This window comes from Phalacrocorax carbo, chromosome 4 (assembly GCF_963921805.1).
Source record: "Phalacrocorax carbo chromosome 4, bPhaCar2.1, whole genome shotgun sequence".
Taxonomy (NCBI): Eukaryota; Metazoa; Chordata; class Aves; order Suliformes; family Phalacrocoracidae; genus Phalacrocorax; species Phalacrocorax carbo.
This window is the reverse complement of record NC_087516.1, coordinates 2,863,857-2,886,594: the sequence shown is the minus strand read 5'-3', so window position 1 is coordinate 2,886,594 and position 22,738 is coordinate 2,863,857. Positions and strand designations below refer to the sequence as shown.

Sequence of the window (22,738 nt, the reverse complement as noted above, 5' to 3'; positions counted from 1 at the left end):
TATATAGAGGAATCAAAGTCCGGAACAGGATGTATATAAAGCAAATATTGAACTAACTTTGATAACACGGAAAAATAGAAGATTTTTGGTGGGGTTAAGTGAAGGCTCAGTTGTAACTATTATAAATTTCCTGTTTTACTCGTGTCGGGCGCTTTTACAGTGATCTATACAATACATTGTGTGCCTAATGATTTCCTAGCCGTGAATGGGTCACTCAGACATTACTTTCCATGCTTTTTTTTTTTTTTTGTCTGTCCTGAAGCAATAAAGCTATTGAAATCCTCCAGGCCTTGCCCATTGGGTGTTTTCTTTCCTACCAAGACATCAAACTACCCTGAAGGTTTATTTTGAGCAAATTCAATAGGAGGGATCACACCAGCACCTTGTTGAAAGTGTACAATGGGAGCCGAACCCAGGGCTATTCAATAACAAGCGCCCCATTTTCATTGCAATTCCTGTTGTGAATTCATTACTTTAATTAGGCTGGCAATTTATGAAGCTAACAAGGCACCATTTGTCTGCGGACACGTAGGCAACGGAATTTCAGATCAATTCACGTTGGAAGGTAGAGGAGCTCATGAAAAGCTAAGCAGAACTGGAAGCCTCTGCAGATGCTACCAGACTCGCCAAACCAAGAGAGATATTTGCGATGAAGGAACAGGACTACAAGCCCAGGCTCAAGGGATATGTTCGGATTTATCTAGGAAAATCTGACTCAACTCTCTTAGGAAATGAAGCTCATATAGCATTATTTACTCCCTTTCAAAGCATTTTAAGCTTGACATTGGTTGAGGGGTTTGGCTCTTCACCCGCTCCTATTAGTAAGGGATCACGACGCTCCCGCCGGTCGTTTGAGACCTTCCTCCCAGCATCTCATCTGCATTTATCCTTGGCCCCTTTGTTGTCAGGCCAAAGCAAGGCTCAGTTTTAGTGTCCTTGGATGAGACAGGGCCTCCATCCACCCTGCTCACTCCGACTTACACATTTTTTGGAGTGTTTGTTTTCTGAGCACAAGTGACCAGAAAAGCGCAAGTTATCCCAGTGATCTGAGTGCGTAGGTCACCCCCTCCCACACTGGAAACATCGGTACCATTCACATCCCAGAACCTATTTTATTTCTCAGAGATATTTTTGCACCAGCCTCACATTCAGCTTTTCCTCCTCAGTTGAGTGATACAAGCTCAAAATCCCTCTACCAATATCTTCGTTATTTGGTTTTCAGCGCTACCCGTAGGTCCTCCACTCCATTCTCTACCACTTCTTGACTCTCCTCTGTATATAAAGCTCCTCCACTTTACATCCTTAGTGAATTTCCAGTAAAACCTTCCTCTTGTGACTAAGATCATTTACACAAAACGTTCACTGCGCGCGTTCCTCGTGAGCTCCGCCAAACAACCTTCTCTCAGCCCAGTCCTCGCAACGCTGACCACCCTCAGCAAGCCTTCAGCCAATTCCTCGCCGACCTTGTGACTCCTCCACCAAGCCCCTTGGTCGCAGCTTCCCGTCTTCAGAACATACCAAATATACTGCCCAAGTGCAGGCAGGTGGGATCTTCCGTGTCTCCTTTGCCTAGAAAAGGAGTTATTGAAGGAGAAACTCAAGTTTATAGGGAACAGTCTGAATGATAACGGGGACAAACCCGCCAACCTCATGAGGTCCTTCCCACGGGAGACTTTGCGGCCCCTAGGACACCCACCTTCCATCCATGCCTGTAGGCAGTAAGAAGTTATTTAGGACCAGAAAAAAAACAACCAAAACCAAACAAAACTAAGTTTTAAGATTTTTAAGGCAGAAAAAAATAATCTTATCTTTCCTGACCTGCCACAACAGAGATTTTACCTGTTATCCTCCCCATGCCAGCACCGAAACGTGGGTATAAGTCACATTACGTAAATAAACATCCCTCAGGTGGCCAAATTTGGAAGCAGCTGAAGCCCAGGAACCTGAGCTCGGCTTCTGGGATCCACACTACGGGTCAGGCAACCCAAGCTCTGCCCGCAGCTGCCGTCAGATGAGATGACCCACGTCAGAGGGAAAAGGAGAGAGGCTGAAGCAGGGTGATGCACAGCTGCAGCCCGACATCCTCCTTGGGCGGGAAGGGGAGGCAAGAAGAAAGTCCTCAAGACGAGGGGGAGTGGAGCAAGGCTTTGGGGAGGAAAAGCACCCAAACCTTTGAACATAAATGGCAGTGTGAGAAGAGTAAATATATGTTAGCTGGGAAGCTTGAACCTGCTCCAGAGTAAGTAGAGAATGAGGGAGGGAGAATAAACCACTTAAAACAGGTGAAACGGGATGCACCTGCACAGCCCCTTGCAGGAAGGGGAGAAGGGACCTTCAAGATCCATATTTTGTTCTTTAAAACATCAAAAAAAGGAGACCGCAAAACCTCCAAGCTCATGAAAGGGCCCACAATATTCTAAATACGCTGCACCCTCTCCCTCTGAAGTTTTGGCTGCTAAAACCATCAATCAACATTTCACCGGTCCAGAGGAAGAGCGGGGCGGAGGAGGGCCCGCCGCGAGGGCAGCGCGGGAGCGGCGGCGGGCGAGGTGCGGCGCCGGCTCGGTTCCCCCAGGCGGTGGCCAAGGAGTTTAAAAATGGGAGCAGATGAAACAACCACCCCCTGTGGACTCCCCTGCTCGAAGCTTTAACTGTTCTTCATTTTTTTTGCTAACGCACAAACGCAAGGATATTTCCTGAGCCTGTAACACAGGGGTTTCCCCCCCCGTCGCTCTTTTCTTGCAAGATTTGTTGATGTAACGTCGTACCTTCACAGACACCTTAAACCCCTCTGGGCTGCAGCAGCCACGTTAGTAAATGTTCACAGAAACTGAGGCCAGCAGGAGCAGAGTCCAACCTGAGTGTCCATGGAGAAGCACCACTGGCCCATCGGGCGATTCAGAGCTCCTCGGTTACGGCCACGGCTTTCGGAAAGCTTTGAGCTAAGTATTCTTGGGCTGGAAAAAGAATTATTTTCCCTTATTTTTGCTATGGAAAAATAATCCGATAGGATGGAGCCCCCCAGGATTACCTTATAGGGGTCGTAAGCTGCAGGAAGAAAAGGCCCATCTGTGTCATATAGAAGAGTCACAGGAAGCACAGAAGTGGGGGGATCAGAGTATGTGAAGAGGCACCACAGTGCTTGCTTTAAAAGCTTCTGCACAATAAATCTTAAAAACACTTGTGCAATAACTAAAATCACAGAATGCCCTGAGCTGGAAGGGACCCACAAGGCCCATCGAGCCCAGCTCCCGTCCCTGCACAGGACACCCCAAATTCACACTGTGGCTCTGAGGGCCTTGGCCAAGTGCTTCTGGAACATCGCCAGGCTGGTGCCGTGATGCCTCCCTGGGGAGCCTGTTCCAGGGCCCCACCACCCTCTGGGGGAAGGACCTTCTCCTAATGCCCAGCCTCACCCTCCCCTGGCACATCTCCCTGCCGTTCCCTCGGGTCCTGGCGTTGGTCACCAGAGAGCAGAGACCAGCCCTGCCCCTCCTCCTGCCCTCGGGAGGGAGCTGCAGAGCGCCATGAGGCTGCCCTCGGCCTCCTCTGCTCCAGGCTGAACAACCCAAGGGACCTCAGCCGCTCCTCGTACGGTTTCCCCTCTAAACCCTTCCCCAGCTCCGTGGCCTCCTCTGGACGCTTTCCCGTAGCTTTGGAATTGGTATCTACAAAGTAAAAGCTTTAGAAGCTTTAGAAATTGGTATCTGCAAAGCAAAAGCAATGAAAAATCAGCTTGCCCTGTATTCGTAGGTGACGTTTCCTCCTTTTAAGCACCCTAGACAACCCTGTTGGAACGTGCCTTTGCTGAGCCCAGGGCTGATGTCTGCAACATGCGCTTGGGCAGAGGCACAAAAGCAACAGATCCGCGCTCTCGACTTAGTTGAGCGCCCAGCAGAGCTGACTGCGCCTCTAGGGTGCCACCAAATCGTGCCTTGTGTCGCATGGACACACGGCAAGCTGTAATTCACTTGTGGAGGAAAGCATCCTGAATTCAGCCAAAACGATTGCTTAATACTGTCGTGTTCATGGAGAGGACCATAATTAAGCCGGTGGTCTCCACCTCCAGGTGTTCCAGCGAGTCTGGTAAGGGACGCGTCTCTGCCCTTGAAAAAAATCCCAGTATTGGGATAATCTCTAGAAATTCACAAATCACAGACGGCTCATCACTTGTCACGGGTGTTTCTCTTCACACTCAAGCTAAAAGGGCTGTTACAAACAAAGCTCTACAGATGATCTCCCCCAGCCAGAGCTCCGAAGAGCTGCCTGTACCGAGCTGACAGTCCAGTTTCTGCAGCCTTCCTGCAAAAGCATTTCTTTGCAAAGAACGTCTCTTAAAATCCTAGCAAGGTGATGACTTTTACAGTTTAATAAGCAACCGCAACTGATCTCAGGTTCAGTCTCGAAAATCCAAAGCGAATGGAAGATGCAGAAACCAGGGCACAAAAGCAGCGAGCTGAGTTACGCACCCGAGAAAAGAGCAAAACTCTCACTTGAAAGATAATCCAGGCAGGCTTAAATAGAATAAACAAGTCGCTTTCCTTTCATTGACCTTCAGCAGCCTAGCTGCACCTGAAGAGCAGCTTAAGGAGAACCGCGTGGTAAGACAGGAGCAAAGCCATGGGCCGAGGCTCTCGATTTCCCTACCCGGGCACCTGAGGGACGGCGGGAGCCCTCTAGTCCCTCGGCCCGCCCGCAGAACGCGCGCCCACGCGTTGGCAGCGCCGGGACCCCGACGCCCTCGGCGAAGCCGGGACGCGGGCGACCCTGCGGGCTCGGGCTGCGGCGGCGAGCGAAGCTCGGCCCTGTGCTGGCAGCGCGTACCGCAAAGGAAACCACGCCGGCAGCCCAAGGGCAGCGACAAGCGGGAGAGCCCACGCTTCCCAAACGCGGCTGCGTGGCAAGGGAAAATTCCTGGATTTCAGCCGAAAGCCGTGCCCCAGAAGCGGCTATTGCTTGCGCGCGCACCTGGAGCCCGCAGAACAGGCCGAATTTAACGTGCCGCTTTGACATAAACGGTTCGTAACAATCAATCAAGGGCAAAACCCTCCCGCAAAAAAAATTGCACGAGCATCGGCGGGCTGAGACAGAAATCCCTCAGCGTACTCGGCAACCGGCTCTGACTCACGCGCAGCCTCCCACCCAGCGACGGGAGCAGAAACAGGAGGGGAAGGTGGGTTTCCCTCGCAGCGGCCGCCCGATGCGAGTTCAGCCGAAGCTGGGCACGCTGCGGCCCCCTTTGCACGCCTACAAGGAGCGGGATTTAGCTCCCGTGTCCGCGTGCGCCCAGCCGGCAGCTTCGGGGTACGCGCCGTTGACGGACAGAGGTGGCGGGTGGGAAGCAGAGTCAGGTCCGTCACCTTACAACTGGTTTTAAATGTTACACAATCAGAAGCCCAAGCAAGGAGGTCTAAACCTAAACAGCAGCTTAAACCCCGTCCCCCCACCCCCATTCCCTTAGATCTTTACATTTTAGTTTGACTATAAACTAGTCACCTTTCTGCCAGTTTAGAAAACAAACTAATCTGGAAAGAAAACAGCTCCGTGCTTAAAAATTCAAGTTTCGGAAATACTGAGTTTATTAAAGAAGCCAAAGACAGACAGCAGATGGATACTGTTTATTGGTTCTTTCCATCACATCTGAGTTACGGGTGTAAAAGTCACACGAACTGCAGGTATAAACATGTAAAACAATACAAAAATAAATGGAAAGGTAATTTTGTATTTACTGAGTCAAGTTGTGTAATAAATACAATAGGCTAAAAGCTTCAATCACACAGTTCAGTTTAACTGAAGTTACAGTAGTGTTTGTAAATACGAGATTTTTTTTTTTTAACTTCAAGTCGCAAATACTAAAGCATCGAGAACTAGTATAAAAGTGAATTTTGGCACATGGTGAAGTGAGAAGCGTTACGACACTGGTGTCAGACCGTTGTGTAAAAACGAAGCGGATTCTCACTAGCTTTCTGAGGTACGTTTTTAAACAATCTAAAATTAGACCAACAATGCGGTTCTAACAACTCACAGTTTACAATTCACTATACTAGTTACAATTTTTCCCTTTTAAGAATACCAAAAGTATTCCAGAGCTTAAATCTGTGCAAATTCAGACAAATTTCAATTAAAAAATAATAATAATAAAACCAACTTCTTCGGGAACTTTTACGTGCAACTTAAATCCTCCCTGCAATCAGTTTTGTTAATTGCAAAGCGTAAAAATCGGACCGATACCGAATTGCACAGCTTAATAGAAAACACCCCGAGATCGCAGCGCAGTCCAAGCTGCAAACGGTCCTCTCCTAAGTTTGTCACATTTTTCTCCCTATAACTTCAGTAACTTCTGATCACACTCATTCTCGGTGAGGGGAAAATAAAAAACCACCACTACAAGCTGCTAACGTGAAGGTCAGCCAAGCACGTAAACCCCTTGAGGACTCTCAGCACTTCTTCACAATATCCGAAATGCCTGGACACAAAGTTACTGTTACCAATTTTCAAAATCCAGTAAAAGATAAAGGAACAGTGTAATGGCACTTTTTGCGTATCCAAACATTGGTTTAGAAATGGTGCTTTTTTGCTTCTTTTAAAGTTTTACAGTAGTTAAAAACGTTCAAAACTAGATCCTTAGAAGTATCTCGATCCTCACCTCGACTTCAGAAGCGTGAGGAAACCAGATTACCCTGCCGACGGGGCTTGATACAGTATAAACATCTCTGACCAGAGTACAAAAGTTACGCTCTTCTCCTAAAAAAAAAAAAGTGCTGCTGATTGTTAGAGGTAACTCCAAAATAACCAGCAACTGCTATTAAACTATCAGCAGCATCAGGCATTTACACATTTTAGTCCTCAAAGAGTTTTCTTTTAAACAGTTTAACCATTTGTGCTAATATTCTTCACTAGGTTAAGTTTAAGTCCTTTCACCAAAACCGTTTTTCCTTTAAAAAAAAAAAACAGGGTGCAAGCAATACAACCCATGACGCCCATTTATTTCATGCTTCGGTGAATAAATGGCGTCATCTGCAAGGCACTACTATGTTTAAAGGATACCATTGTCACAGTTTCACTATTTCGGTATTTTTTTTCTGTTTTAAAGTCACAGTTAAAAAGTAAAAAAAAAAACCAAACAAAATTTGAGGTAATCAAATTATTTCAATACCAAAATATATTAATTGAAATAGTACCAGTATGGTGAAAGGTCTTCATAATACACAGCTATTACCATATAGCATGCAGTACAGTATATAAGTATACTAGGCCTTTGCTCTGAGCTCTTCTGCTTCGGTTTTTAAGGAACGGCGCAATTTGCACAGCGGCACGCCGATTTTGGACGCTTTACCTCCGTCCTGCTCACAGGGCGTCCCGCTCGTAATTCCAGCTCGCCACGCCAGCCCCAGGCGAACCGGCCCCACCGACATCCATTTGAGAGCCGCACAAATTGGAGTTCTTAAAAAGAGTTCAGCAGAGCAAGAGAAGCTACAGTATCTTCACCTATCGTTCAGTCAATTGCACTTAAACCTACTCTGTTATTGACTTACAAGTTGAGACACACCATCAGCCAAGCGCCTGCTGTCCCAACCACCGGTATTTCTTCTGGCGTTCCACAGTCATACCGCTACTCTAGAAATATGGCTTTGCAGGTTAGGTAACTTGTACGGAACAGGAGCACGCTGGGTTTACACTAAGTTTATTGGCGAAGAACTAGAATTTGTTAAGAATTTTCTAACGCCCCTTTCTATTGCGGTGTTACCGACCAGAATTCTGCACTCTGATAATCCTGGTCTGATAAATAGTTTCATGCAACCAAGTGGACTTAGTCTGTAAACACCCGCTAGCCCCCCCACTCCACTGCTAGCTACGTTAACTCTACCAGGCACTACAGTATATTAAGACTAACGTATAGCCATGCATAGATAAACTCACGAGCCTTACCATGATGCTCTATACCTGCAGTAGGGGTTTTTCCCCAGAAAGCCTAGAAACACAAACTAACCGCTGGCTTTTATTGTACTTTCACAGGATACACGCAGTTTATAAAGTCTCGTGGTGTGCGAAAAAAAGAAATTCTTAAATTCAGACAGCTTTTTAAATCTAGTAGGAAAGCTAGTAACGAAACCTTACCGACATCTATATCCCAATCTGCAGCACCTGGAGTTCCACCTCTGCACCGTATAACCACCACAGCACAGGCACCGAGCCAGCTAGTAGCAACGGGTTCAGAAAGCCCACCTAAAAGGGGTTTCGGTTTTGGACAGGCTTATTGAAATTTCAGCTATTTCAGATTCCAAAGGTAAAAAAAAAAAAAAAAAAAGATGTTTCTTAAGTAAGGCATGACACTATGTAGCCTTAGGTTTGATGGCAGGAGTTAAATCTCACCTTCCTGCCACAGAAGGAGACTGCGTGGAGATGTTATGAGTATTTTAAGTGTACTTTAAGAAATGACTCGTTCGATTTCTTACTGCATTGCATACATCTGACCGAAAAGAAGAGGTGCAGTTGTATTAAAAGACTGAGCTGTCCCTAAGGTAAAGGAATAGGAAAATAAAGAATTCCTCCCGGCCTGTTTTCACTGACTAAATTCCGATCACACAGCACCCTACAACAACTTGCTTGTTCAAATAAGCTTAAAAAATTACCTTGAAGTAGCTGCTAGGGTACCTTATAATCCTGCAGTCAGCGATCTAACTCTCACTTAAAGTTGTACTGAATTAACTTAAAGGACAAGTTGCCAGAATTCCTGTTACAGTATCATTTAGCAACTATAAAGGTTTTGTTGCAAGTACTTAAAACCTGGCGTATCAGTTTGCGTGCCGTAACATCTCACTAAATTCTTCTGAAAGCTTCACAAACAAGTTCTTTCATATTTCAGGTCTATCTTTTGATTTTTTTTTTTTACCTTTGGAACAAAGTAATTTTCATGAAAAGGAATTCTTTAGCTAAAGAATCTCCCTCTTCTCTTGCTTTGCTCAGTTTTCACTACTGAAATAAGAAGTCCTTCAGAGATAACCTTTTAAGCACCAGCAAGGTGCAGATTACCGCCATCCATGTCATGTTTTCTAGAACACCAACAACAACATTGGGAAGAAAGCAAGATATCTCCGCCTATCTCCTTTCACCCTGAAATGTATAAACACCTTTTCTTTAGAAAAGTCAAAAATTTCAACCGCAGATTCAAAGGATGCGGAGGTTGTGAGATATGCTGTCCCTCAGGAAAAAGCAGATGCCTACGTGTCCCTTGTTTCTCGCTTTGGGAACATCCTAACAGTGGTAGCGTTAGGTACTCTGAGTTTTTAACATGTTCCCCCGTTTCTCGCTTTGGGAACACCCCAACAGCTGCGGGGTTCAGCACTCTTCAGAGTTCTGAAATGTTCCCCCATTTCTCGCTTTGGGAACACCCCAACAGCTGTGGGACTAGGTGGTACTCAGAGTTTTTGAAGCATTCCCCCATTTCTCGCTTTGGGAACACCCCAACAGCTGTGGGACTAGGTGGTACTCAGAGTTTTTAAAGCATTCCCCCATTTCTCGCTTTGGGAACACCCCAACAGCTCTAGGATTAGGCATTCTTCTGAGTTTTTGAAGCGTTCCCCCATTTCTCGCTTTGGGAACACCCCAACAGCTCTAGGATTAGGCATTCTTCTGAGTTTTTGAAGCGTTCCCCCATTTCTCGCTTTGGGAACACCCCAACAGCTGTGGGACTAGGTACTCATCAAGAGTTTTTGAAATGTTCCCCCATTTCTCGCTTTAGGAACATCCCCCAGTCCCCCACACTGAAGTATATCGCTGCTCATCAATGCTTCTGTGCAACAAGTTTCAAGGGACATCCAGAGATTAAAGCGGTTTGATTATCTGCACGACGGACCAATTCCACGATTACATTTGGACCTACTAGGAAATAGAGTTTTGCTTCTTCTCTTCTTCTTCTTTTCAATAAGTTTCCACTACTAGCCAGGGATTCCAGGTGATGCTTTTTACAGTCTGGAATTAAGGTGAAGTGGAAGCAAACCTGACAGTACAAACAGCTAAGCAGTTACCATATTAAAATGCCAACCTTACAGGAATGATCTCTTAGTTTTAAAAGGAGTGCTGAAAACTGACATTTCACTCAAGGACAACAGCATTTTTGGTGACTGACAGTAGGTGATTCAGAAATGGACAGAACGCACGAGCTTATGTCTTCTGCTCAAAGAGATCATGGTACTCTTGTTCTTCTAGTTCTCTGTTGTACTTCTCTATTTCCCTGTTGGCTTCTTCCAAGTAATCGTTCATGAACTGGTCCATTACTGGTTTTGAAAAACTAAGGAAAAAACATGTTTGTGCAAATAGCTCTGTTTAGCAAAGAACATACAGGTTCGAAGGATGTGCCTGTCCAGGGACGCTTCCTCAGAGCAGAAATCCAATCTACTACCTTCCGGGAGTCCCGCAGTCAGACCTAGCCACAACTCCTCTGCGTTACCAGGGAATAAAGCAGTTGCACTATAGACATTGCCCAGTCACGAGGAAGAATACAAGAACAGCAAAACTACAGCAGGTTTACAGATGTTTACAGCTATTTTGGTTAAGCAGAAGTCTGAAAAACCCTGCCCAGAATTCAAATCATCCAGAAGTGGTTAACCAGGGCCTCCTTCTTTTACCACCAAACACCAAGATGGTGATGGAGTAAAGGTCCAGTGAATACTGAAGTCCAAGTTTGTTCTTCAGCTTTTTTCTGCCAGGATACCGTAACTAGGAGCTTATCCTGCAGACCAGAGTCTGCTGGTTTAAAGTTTTAAAGTTGTCCCATAAGGCACAGAAAATAACCCTTTGATCTCATTCCAAACCAGAAACGCAGAACCCACTTGGATTTTTGTAGAGTTTGTCAAAGTTAAAGCAAAAGTAAACTGGGAATATAAAACCAAATTTGAAATTTCAGTAATCAAAGACAAAAGCCATAAAAAGCTATAGAAACAAGAAAGAACAGGCATACGCTGGAACATTACTATTGCTGTAGCGTTTCTTGCCAAAGACAAAAATATGATTGGTTTAAATTAAAAACCAAAAATAATTTCTAGAAGGAAATCCAGAGGACCCCACCTCAGCTGTAGTTAATGTTCTCTAACTGACGCCAAACAAGACCAGCAACAACAGCGTGTTTACAAACATGTATACGCCACAACTTGATAATTCAATCACACTGCTCGCTAAGCTGAAGCAGCTTTAAAATAAGGTTTTACTTGCTTAAGTGAGTTTTAAGGGATTGAAAAAAAAAAATCGCACCTCCACAGGTAATTCTGAAGGCCCCGTTCGCGTTACCGCATTGCATCTGATAAGGTTCTTCTCGTAGCGAGTTACAAAACGAGAGCAATTGTTTAACATCAGCTCCACCGCGAAGGTACGTGGCAGCAAAAAGGATACTGCGGTAAAACCTAAACCAGCTCCGAGTGTTTTCACGCGGGTGTGCGCACACACATGCATGCACCCAAAACTACATCCATTTGGAAGTTTTGTCAGTCGTGACCAGGCATTAAGCAATAATACAGCACTATTTGGTTTGAAAAGTACTACTTTGACAAGCTGCGGCCCATAAATTACTCTCTGTGAGAGTTCATGTATCGTTTTGTTGGTTCTATTCTGCTTCTTAGATTGTACCTCTGAAAAAGTGGTTTAATAGTAAGCTATAAGGGGCACATAACCATGCAGATTTTAAGGAACAACACTTTCCACTTCATGTAACTACCTGCAAAGCAAAGTGGTCCTTCACCATATCATCTGCTGTGACAGCCTACATTTCAGATTTGCATAGCCTGTTTCCTACCTAAAACCTTCCCCCCAAAACCCCCCCTGTTTTTTAAAGGATACATGGATGGTAATCCATTTTGTCACCAAAAAAGTTCACAAATTGAGTCCCATTGTAAAAATAACCAGCTGGAAGCGGATCCAAGTGGCGTTTCACCTACATTGAGAAAGAACATACCGTACATTAAGCATTTAAAACTCAAACCACTTAGAGTCCTAACAAACTTAAATAGATAAAAGACAAATTCCTTCTGCTGAACTTAGCGGCCGGGGAGGAAGGTACGGCTCCTGGCTATAAAGGAGAGCGCTGAAAAGCTAGTATGACAAATTACATCCATATAGACTAGGGGAGTTAGGTACAGCAACGCCAATCGTAGCCACGACACACTTTTAGGAACCGAGCTCCAACGATCGCACTTAAAACCTAAAGGCAGTTGACGAGGGCAGGGACAGGCGTTTGGGACCCCCACTTGCAAGTGACAACCTGCACAGGACAGAGCAGGGAGAAGAGACGGGGAGAGACCATTACAGTAACCTCCCACTCTTCAGGGCTAACTTGAAGCCCTGAGGTAACACCACGATTTATATCTCACACCCCTCCTGGACAGTCTCAGTTGTGTTTCGAGATTATAAGTCAGTAAGTGCTGTAATAATTCAGTGTTCAGCACACTTGTTATGGCAAGTATGGGAGATGCTCTGTCACACAAATGGGTACTTAAGAAAACCAGCCAGAAGGACTTGCTATTAATTGCTTCTACTTACATGAATATTCTTTATTTCCTGAAGGGTTAGCATTCCTCTGGTTTTCAGGGCTTTCCTCTGAGGTTTCTGTATGAAGAATTAGACGCCAGTTATAGAACTACTGAGCGACATCGTGATATTAGTTACATTAAGAAAACAAGCAAAACTACAGGAAAGTAAGTCCTTTCTTGAAAACGTGGGCAAAGGCAGCAAAATCCATGATCACGTGCTCTCATGCTCAAGCCCAGGACAGAAATGCTCCTTTCAGAATTAATTTCTAGACAGAATTATTTGATTTTTTTAAGGCACTTACAACTACGTTCTGAAAACAGAAGTAAGAATTAAGTGATCTTACATAAGGCATCGTTAGAGAGGACAAATCTAAAAGGATTTTAAATAACACAATTTCAATATAGCTCTACTGTAAAAAAAAAAAAGAAAAATGAGCAGAAAAACAATCTCATTTTTAGTCTGAAAAGTTTTATAATGAATTTCTTCCGTGCAGCGTGCGGTAGCTCTCAGATCCATCGGAAATCCTTAATTAGCCGTGACTAGCGAGACTGCACGAAGACCATTTGTAGTCTTGAACTGCTCGAAAAGGAAGCACTTCGCACTTGAGATGACAGTTAATTTTAAGCTCTGAGTTTTCATAAAATTAAAGCAGCATTCCACTGAGTGCTTTCTTACACATCAAAAGCATTTGTCTCCATGTACTACCCATGTGATATATACAGAGCACGAGATATCATCACAGAAAAATCCGTACTTCCCTAAAGTAACACAACCTGCTCAGAGAACATGGGGTGAGAAGGTGAAGATCCTTCGAAACAGCTCCAACAATGGTCAGCAGAAAACATTTTTCCCCTTCCTGCACAACTTTTTAGGGATACCATGCAAATCCTAAGCCATAAAGAAGTAGCCATGTGTATTTTTAACTAACAAATGTTCCAAAACAGGCATCGCGGAAGGGCACAGCTGGAACTATAGCTCGGGTTCCAACTAGAGCGCTGAAATACGCCATGTGTACGGTTGAACAGTTTCTGTCCAAGTATAATTCTGAATCAAACCTCAAGAGTCGCTTCCTAAGAGCTTAACGCGCAGCCTGGTAAAAGCAATATCTGCTGGTGTTACTTAGGTGTGTAGCAGAGAACGAGCTCGTCCTGCACTCCTGGTCAGGTCACGCCAGTCACCGCGTGAAGTCAGCAAGTCACCACGACTGCAAAATGTGCCTTCCAGGCTTCTTACGATGTGTGTATTCCCCGTTCCCTGCTCCAACTTCTATTGCATAGGTGCGTTAGCCATGCAGAAATACGCCAAGTCTTACACAGCTGCCTGCTTGACAAATTAAGCAAGTCAAATGAAAGAAACTATACCCTCCATCTCAGTGGATTACTTCCAAGGAGGTTTAATTTAGTGAATCAAAACAAATTTTCAGCTTTGGAGCGTTCAGGTACTTCAAGAGGATTTATTTCATACTACACTTTAGCTTTTGGCAATTATGTCTCAGCTAAATCGTCTTGTGTTTATTCTGGACACGCTCCATTTGCTCAAGCGTTCAAAAGCAGACCAAGCCATGAATATGCTGTAGCTGATATTAAAACAATACACAAATTACAATGCGCATTTGCAAACTGTTAGTTCTCTCTCTGAAACACATTTGCGCCCTGGAATGCTAATACCTTGGTAGAAGAAAGTTTCATCGAGACACTCAGATTTCTCCTTCTGTTGTTAAGAAATGCCAAAACAGATCATGCTGGACAGAAGTAAACATGCCCACGAACCTGTTTTGCAGTTTCTCTGAGCCAGTCTTTTATATCCTCTTCCTTAAGAGAGCAGCCAACGAACACAAGGAAGCACTCCTGTTGACTGCTGCAATCTCTGTTATCGCTTCTTGAATCAGGAGGGGTTGGCCCCTCCTGAACAGGCACGAGGCTTAGTGAATTAGATGATGTGTTGTGACAGACTTCAATTACTTTATCAGAATCTAACAAGGAGAAGACAGAAGAAAAAGAAAATGTCCTTGATAATTGCTAATCTAATTTAACATCAGCAGAGGCGCGGACAGAATGCAGTACATAAAGAAGTTTTCAAACATATATACGTGCAGCGCGATCACAAGGCGACGCACCAGTCGTAATTTGCCCTTACCTGAAAACTTAACTTTGCCCATGATGTGATAAATGTTTCCAGAAAAAGGACTTGGCTTGAGCAATGACTTAATCGCTGTTTGAAATAGAAGAAAAAACAGATTATCTCACTTCTTTTTCTTCTCCTTGGTGTAGCTTCTGGTCAGGCCTCTGCTACAGGCCTCTAATCCACATCCTAGTGCTTCAGGGGAAAAAGCTGCCGCGTCCCCCGGAGCCCCACGACATAACAGCTCTATATGTTCTCACTTCTTTGCTATGGGGTAGGCGGGGAATAACATGCGCTTGGCATAATGAACGCTTACAGTGTGTGTGGAAAGTAAAATGGTGCTCCTTAACACTGTTTTGCCAAGGAAAGAAGGAAAGGCATGATTATATACCTGCTCTAGTAGTCTAACGCGGAGTTGAGCCCGTTTTCTGAGCCTATTTGATAGTAACTACAAACAATTATTTGGCATAAAAAGTAGAAGCTGACGCTCACTTATAAACTGTATCTCAACGCTAGTGAATGAAATTAAACATAAAATAAAAAGCAAACGTATAAAGGTAAGTGTCTCAGCCTCCAGGAACCAAAAGTGAAATTAGATTTTCATCTGAGCAAAGTCATGGACCACTTTTCCAGAGCAGGCACTAAAGAAGACAATTTACTGTATTTTAAGGAAGGAAAGCTGAATTTTCAACTAAAAGTTTACTTCAGCAGGAATTAAATAACCGCGCTATGTCAGTGCCTTCCCTCCCCTCTATTCCTCAGTATTTCAAACTTGGATTTAAATCAAGGCAAACAAAGTTCACTTGTACCTTTACATTTGGTCACAAATCGTGTTTTTTCTAGAGGACGATTAAACCATACACAGATCTGAACCATTGGAGGGAAGACAGACCCGGCTCCATATTTACCTTCATACCTTAAGGCAAAAACAAACACACACCTTCAACATACAGAAAACACACACGCTTGTGTTTTTCGTCTAACAAACTTCTTAAAAGGAACATCTACAATTTCACCACAGGTAAGCGCTGCTCATAGGAAGAAAAATACTAAGCTTTCTTCTCTGCGACACCCATGAAAACATGGTATCAACTGTATTAGGTTGTTCAAAGCGCTCAGGACTCCTTTTGATTCTCTTCCTGCTGCATTTTTTTTTCTTACATACTGGCTACATGCTATTCCTGCATACTACCATCAGATAGATTGCCAGTTGTCCAGAAGTTTTAAAGAGTTTATTTTCCTGCTTTCTCCCCCCCGCCCCCTTTGGCTCCATGCAGTCCACAAGCAGCTCTGACATCCCGAGCTTTGTGCCAGTTTACTTTAGGAGCCTTCCTTGCATCCAATTTGGAGCAAGAATCATGAACAAAAAGATATGCACACGCACAGGACTGGCAAGGTATGATAAATAAACCCTGCTTCCAGCACTATAAACCTAACGAGAAAACAGTCAGGCAGGAGTTATAATGGCTGACAGGTTTACATTTTCTGCCAAATAGGTGCAGCACAGATAACTGCAACAAGATGTGTAAAGAGCCCTGAACCATGAAAAATAGCCCTCAGTATTAAACGGAAGGCTTGGTACCACGTATTATTGTGCCCTTAGCCTCTGCCAAGACTGTCAATAAGGTTGCTGGGTCTTATGAATAATTGTTCTGCTAATAACTAGACTGACACGGCAAGTTCATTCCAGTAGGGCTGAATAGCTGTCAGAATGAAATTACTCTAGTCATTACTGACCTCACCCATCCCAATCCTTCCCAGCTTATTCCCACAGGGTTCTTTTTCTATTCTTCTAAAAAGCAACAGTAATCTTGCCATTGATTTAAATCGTGTCCAGAAAGGATCCTTTTCCCCATAAAAGGAGTGCAATCGTGTGTCTACTAAGACTACTCATCAGCTCTCCTCTTAAAAGTGATTTACAAAGCTATTGCCTGTTCCAAATAAGTAGTCTTGAAAAAAAAAATATAAGTTTAGTTAGAAAGGCTTTTTAATCTTCAAGTTAATTAGAAAAATAGTTTTAATATTTCTCAGTCTAGATACTTGCCAGCCAGGATACATCAAATACCGAGCTCTCATCATCTGAGGATCTGAAAAACTGCTTTCTGAGAGAATTAATTCAATATCCTCATTCCTATAAAGAGATAAAGATGAAGACTTTAAGTTCAATAATATGGATGCTATCTGTATGTTACCTGCATAAAACAGAATGTGCTCACCACAGTAACAGAGTATTTTTCCCTTTGTATGACAGTAACGGCAACATAAGTTATACTCTGCAAACCAAAACATACGTGTCCTAACCCCTATATTTATATGACCATAAAGGTAAAGGGAAGATGCCTTTTGCATGAGAAGCAATTGAGAAAAATCTGCATCTCCTCTGTGTAAGTTACCGGAGTAAAACACGAGAACACAAGCTTCTAAGTGCACAGGTCCCATCTGCCAAAAGTGACAAATATTGGACAGTGATTAACGTTACCTCGTTACAACTCCTTTTTCTGCCAAGATGAATGAAACAGCAGGATTTGCCGCTTGGATGAGGCTCTGCAGTTGCATAAGGAGTGGATGCTTCTGCTCTGTAGCATGACTTGTGAAAACCACGTTGCTCACTAGTCCTGTGCAAGGAAATCAGAGGATAGTTTACAGAACTTGGGTACGCAACAGTGATTAACAAACAATTAAGTAATACAGAATCACAGAATCACTGAGGTTCGTAAAGACCTCTAGGATCATCAGGTCCAACTGCCAACCCAACACTACCATGACTCCTAAACCATGCCCTGAAGTGCCACGTCTGCATGTCTTATAAACAGCCACGTTTCTCTTATTTTCCTTCCATCACACTACATTAGCATTACTAAGGGAAAAAAAACAACAAACAACCTACAAAAACAAACAAGCAAGGACAACCTTTCATCTCTTGGCGGCCCAGCAAAACCCCAGAAGCCCATCTAACTTCACACGTGAACGCTGTGGAGTAACCAAGAGCAGAATTATCGTTAACTATTTATTTTGCAACTGCATCTAGAGGGCAGCCAGCTCAGCAGCCCATCCTGTCACAACCCGTAGACACGCAGCAGTAATACCTCCTGAAGGAGACAACCCTCTTCAGTCACTGGAATGACTCAAGGGGAAAGAGGCAGGATGTTGTAATCTGTGGGTTTGTATGATTTGGTGAAAACAGTCTTACAAAAAAATTTAAAAAATTAAAAACACGAGCCTATCAGTACCGTGTCACTGAAGATGACTGCACTAATGAGGAAGGCCTGCTTTGCCAAAATACAGCTATACCAGGTCAAGACATTTTTCTTTCAATTAGTCCGTGTAACAGAAGCAATTTAGACTCAATTAATCAGAAGAATCAATTACTTAAAAGAATAAATTCCCAGACAGATCAATTTGAGAAGCACTAGTTTAACATGAAAGGCTGATGTTTAAAGCCTCTTGGAATATTCAAGATGCTAGAAGTCAGGCTAAACAGCTAACAGAAAATAAAAATCAGTACTTTGGACTGTGACAGTTGCCACTTCCAAAATAAGAGAAGAGTTTGGGGTTTTTTTGGTCTCTGTTTTCAAAGAAAGGCCCCGAAATGGTAATCAGACAGCAGCTCTGAACCCAAAAAGCATCAAAAAAGGTAACAGAGAAAACAAGTAGGATAACTGTTTCTCCCGAGGCCCAATTCTCCAAAAGTCCCAGCTCTGTCACCAGAAAAGCAACTTCTTTTTCAGACTTAACAGTATCCCTTCACCTTGCGCACTGTGTCACTAATTTCACTGAAGAAACAGTCACTCGTCTTAACCCAAAACTTTCCAAGATTTGATCATGGCACCAAAGCCTTCACGTTACACCTGCTGTCTTGCCAGGTATAAGACAAGTTTCATGTTAAATGAGAACCAACCGCTGCAGACGCCTCTGAAGGGAGTCAGCAATAACACACCAACCATCACAGCTGTCAAGCCTTGGGCACTGGAAGGGATTTCATTAAGGAAAAAATGCGAGATGACATATCACACTTATCATCCGACTAATTTCAGTGTTACAGGATCGCTGCTTTCCAATTATATCAAGAAGGCATTACAGCAGCATGAATTTCTGCTGTGCCAGCTCTCCGGGACTCCCTAGGATGTCAGTATTGTCCAGAACGTGTAAGGAAGGGTATTCCTTTGCTCAAGATGTGCAGCTCGTTTCAGACACTTCCCTGTAACTACAGGTACGGCGTAAGACAGAGTAACGAACTCTTGCATATCCATGGACGATTGAACCAGGCTGTGTTTCCCCTGCCCCATCACTATTTAAAGCAGAATATGCAATGAAGCTCACACCATGAACTGCGGCGTGCAGTTATGCCTACTCTTTACAGAAGTCTTTAAAGTATGCTAATCCTTGCAGAGGCTTCTTTACACAGAGATTTCTATACCAAATGCTTCTCGGCTACTTACATTGTACCATATGCTCCCAGTCACTGTTACTTGCATCGCTGACCCTTTCAAGTTAGAATTTTAAGAGTAGCCCAAGCAAATTTCCATCAGTGGTATTTCTCTGTTTTTTAATCCCCCACAGAAGTTTCCACTCCAATTTCAGAAACATCTAAGTTTTCTCCAATACACAGTTGCTCGAGAGACATGGGGCAGGGGGGAAGAACAGCAAGCACTCTTAGGAATTTCAGTCACACGCGTGCTTGAAATTATTATGTACATCATGCAATTAAGATGAAAAGTATGAATAAACTAATCAACAACCACCACACTGTGGGTGTGCTATGCACAGTAGGGATTTTTTTTCTTAATATCCCCAAACTTGATATTGCTTTAAAAATCAAATTTAATTAAAAACATCGTTATGCTTTCTGTGAAGCTGGCAGAGAACAATAAAAAGGCTGTATAACATAAATGTTACGAAGCATAAATTACAGTTAGAAGCACCATGCCTTGGAGAGAATAGGTGATTGTCAAGGACTAAGCTGGCAAAGCTTAAAGTTAAGAAGAAAAAGATTCAAGGCAGAAAATATCTAGCAAATCAGAAACCTGTGCATCTGGTCGCACGCTCCTCACCCATATCCTTTCTCCATTACTCCCCGCTTCGTTTTCCTTGCCTAAGGGGAACGGCTTTCGGGCACTAGCAGTCATTCTTGCCTGGGAACCCCGACGCAACCTCGGAAGTAACAGAAGACTGCCCTGAGCCTGGGGACCTGCGAGCTTTGGCTCTGCACACCCCTATGCCCAAACCTTGTAGGCACCAGTATCCCACAGAAACTGGCCCTGGGTTAGCAGGCAACAGTCCATGATACTGAACTGACCAACAGGTAGTGTAATCCAGAAGAAAAACAGCTTTCTGAGAACTGGAAGGTGCCTACATAGAAAATAATTTGTTACTAAAGCTATTTAAATGGTCACTGCCATCTCTATTTCTACTACATTTTGAAGAGCACTGTTTCGTTTAATTCCTTATTTATGCACTCATCTAAAGGAAAAAAAAAGATATCTTTGCAGCCTGGGGAATAGCATGTTCAACAGAAGCAGCCAAGAAACAAGAGGGATAGATTAAAAATACATATGCTTTACAAAAATCATGAAGCCTCTTTGCTCCCAAACATACAATTGGCATATTTAACAATGGTGATGTTTTCGTCTGTAAAACAACTTTGCATATAACCAAGAGATGCTATAAGGTGTCATCTTACAGCTTCTGTGCAAGAAATAAATAAACAAAATAAACTGATCTACCCAATTTCAGGCTGAGCTTATAGTCTGCCTAAAAAAAGATTATCTGACTGGAGAGGTCTCTTCTCATATAAACACACACGATGTACTGGTCTTAATGTTGTTAATCAGCCATACAACTGTTAAAAACAACTATAAAGGTGCTATAGCTGAATTTGCTGCTTGAAACTTAAAGAACTTATTTGATGGTAGGTCAGGATGGATGGTATCCTATTTATGCCAGCAGCTGCTCTAAGTTCCAAGCCTGACAAGGAGGATGATGCAGAGGGCGATGCACTTGAGGGACAGGATATAAAACTGAATATACAGGGAAGAAACAGTTCTTTTGCAAGTGAGCGTTTTTGTCCGCTGCAATGTCAGATGAACCCTGCAAGGATCCTCCACGCTGCATTACGAAGAGCATATGGGGAACAAGGGAACCAGCTCATCTTTCCCTTTCTAAAATAGCAGAAATGAAAGGAGAACTCTCTTTCCTCGTGCCTCCCCAAAGAGGATGGAACTCAAATCCAATCCATTTTGCTCCTAGTTTAACAACACAGCACGAGTTCCAACCGCTCAAGGCAAGCAGTTGAACTCATGGTCTCAGGTAACCGATCCTCCAGATGAGGACAACCGGAATGCATCGTGTTCTTCCATCTTCTCCAGGCACCTATGGTGTTTAGTAACGCAGGCAGGGGAAAGATTGTTCTGCACAGATCGTTCTTACCTCCAAGAGTTTATCGTGATCCTTTGACTACATGCACTTACAGTGTATTTATTTGGCCATATGGCTCAGCTACTGGTGCTGTCTAGCTCAAATCCAAGAAAAGTGACACATACCTTGTGAACACTGGTCCAAGAACTTGGGAAAAAGAAGCCTGAAAAAAACAAACCCAGAAGTTTGTGTGTCAAGAATGGATATTATTAAGGAAAGCATTTACATTCATTTGGACACTGACAGCTAGAGTCTTACTATCCAACCCTTTTCCACGTTTCCTTTCCTCGATCCATGTAACTGGAACATTCCTCACTGGCTATGCCTTTCAGGAGTTCTTCCCCAAAAATTAGTTTTGTAGATGGTTTTAATTCTTTAATGGATTTAAGAGCTCATTCCCACCACGCAATCTATTCAGTATTCTAGGAAGTCAGAAAGGCTTCGACATTACTTTAATTCCTATTTAAACAATAGGAACTTTAAGCTTGCCCTAAAGAATTGTGCCTTGCACACATGGTGGGAACTCTTCCTGGAAAGATTCTACGCACTTAATGTTTTCTGTACATACCGTACCAATTTCTGGTACTGTGTCAGTTAAGCGACAATTATTTTTATGAGCTTTATCACACACGCAAAAACTCCAGAAACAGTACTTTATCAACTTCAACTACCCCTCCCCTGCCCTGGCTTGCTATTCAACACAGGGAAGAGCTTCACCCTAGGCTCATGAAAGAGTTAGATCTCTACAGTAAAGAAATGGTTCTGATTTTCTTGACTGCAAAAGTTTCAAGTCAGACATTAAAAATCACTCCTCTCGATTCTCACAGTGAAACCGCCAAAGCTTCCCCACTGAAAGATTTGTCATTGGCAGTACGTGGCTACTTGGAAAGTTCCTTTCAGAAGAAACTTCAAAGCGAGACACAAATAGTCCACAGCATAGGCTAAGCCTCTTCCTTCAATTGCTACCACACTTCACGAGACAAACAATGTTAGTCAAAGGACTGCAGGCCACTGCTGCTATAAATACTACTCGGTACCATGACCAGTAACATGTTGGTAAGTTTTTAAAAAAAAAAAAACCAAACCAACAACAACGACCTAGGAATGGAACTTTGCTTTCCTCTAATTATGGAAAGAACAAGTTGAAACAGCACTCCAGCATCAACTCAACAATATTTTATGTAGTCTTTATTATTCATTTACAACCTTTGTCATGGAGACAAAAAGAAGCAGTAAGGTAATGCCTATTTATTGACTAGTGCAAAGCCCAAGAAGCATATTGGTTAGTGTTTTAAAAATAGCTAGGAGGTTTACGGAATGCACTTTTATAAAGTGATTGGGCAGTTCGCCTCTAAGCTGTCATGCAGAGTTTTATCGCAAATAGCAGCAATGCTAACAACTCTGAAAATTGTAACTGCTTTAACTTTTATCATATCAGCTGCAAGGCACAATTGCAAAATTTAAGGATCATAACTTTACAGACAGGCCAATAAAATTAGTTCCATGTTTGAAGCGTGGAGCACATAGCTATACTATGAAACAGTAACCATACCACACTATTTAAAGACATCAGCGACTTGGCTTTGCTACCGTTTCCTCCCCACCCTGCCTCTGCAGTAACCCAGGATATCAGATTTTAATACTTGCAAGGCTTCTGCTTCCGTGCTTTGTCATTCTCTTC

The 22,738-nt window shown here is 43.4% G+C and overlaps 1 protein-coding gene across 3 annotated transcripts in view; it reads right to left on the bottom strand.

The window, feature by feature from the left end:
* Positions 1 to 5,603: 5,603 nt before the first annotated feature.
* DNAAF9 (dynein axonemal assembly factor 9) overlaps positions 5,604 to 22,738 on the bottom strand; it is a 75,354-nt gene continuing 58,219 nt past the window's right edge. For all 3 annotated transcript variants that reach the window (XM_064448829.1, XM_064448830.1, XM_064448831.1), the window contains 9 exons: positions 21,183 to 21,220; positions 17,123 to 17,258; positions 16,688 to 16,774; positions 15,453 to 15,559; positions 14,659 to 14,733; positions 14,292 to 14,494; positions 12,532 to 12,597; positions 11,833 to 11,926; positions 5,604 to 10,277 (listed from right to left, as the gene is read on the bottom strand). In XM_064448829.1, the coding sequence (XP_064304899.1) occupies positions 10,165 to 10,277; positions 11,833 to 11,926; positions 12,532 to 12,597; positions 14,292 to 14,494; positions 14,659 to 14,733; positions 15,453 to 15,559; positions 16,688 to 16,774; positions 17,123 to 17,258; positions 21,183 to 21,220 (919 nt within the window). In that variant the 3' untranslated portion in view covers positions 5,604 to 10,164. The remainder of the gene's footprint in view (positions 10,278 to 11,832; positions 11,927 to 12,531; positions 12,598 to 14,291; positions 14,495 to 14,658; positions 14,734 to 15,452; positions 15,560 to 16,687; positions 16,775 to 17,122; positions 17,259 to 21,182; positions 21,221 to 22,738) is intronic.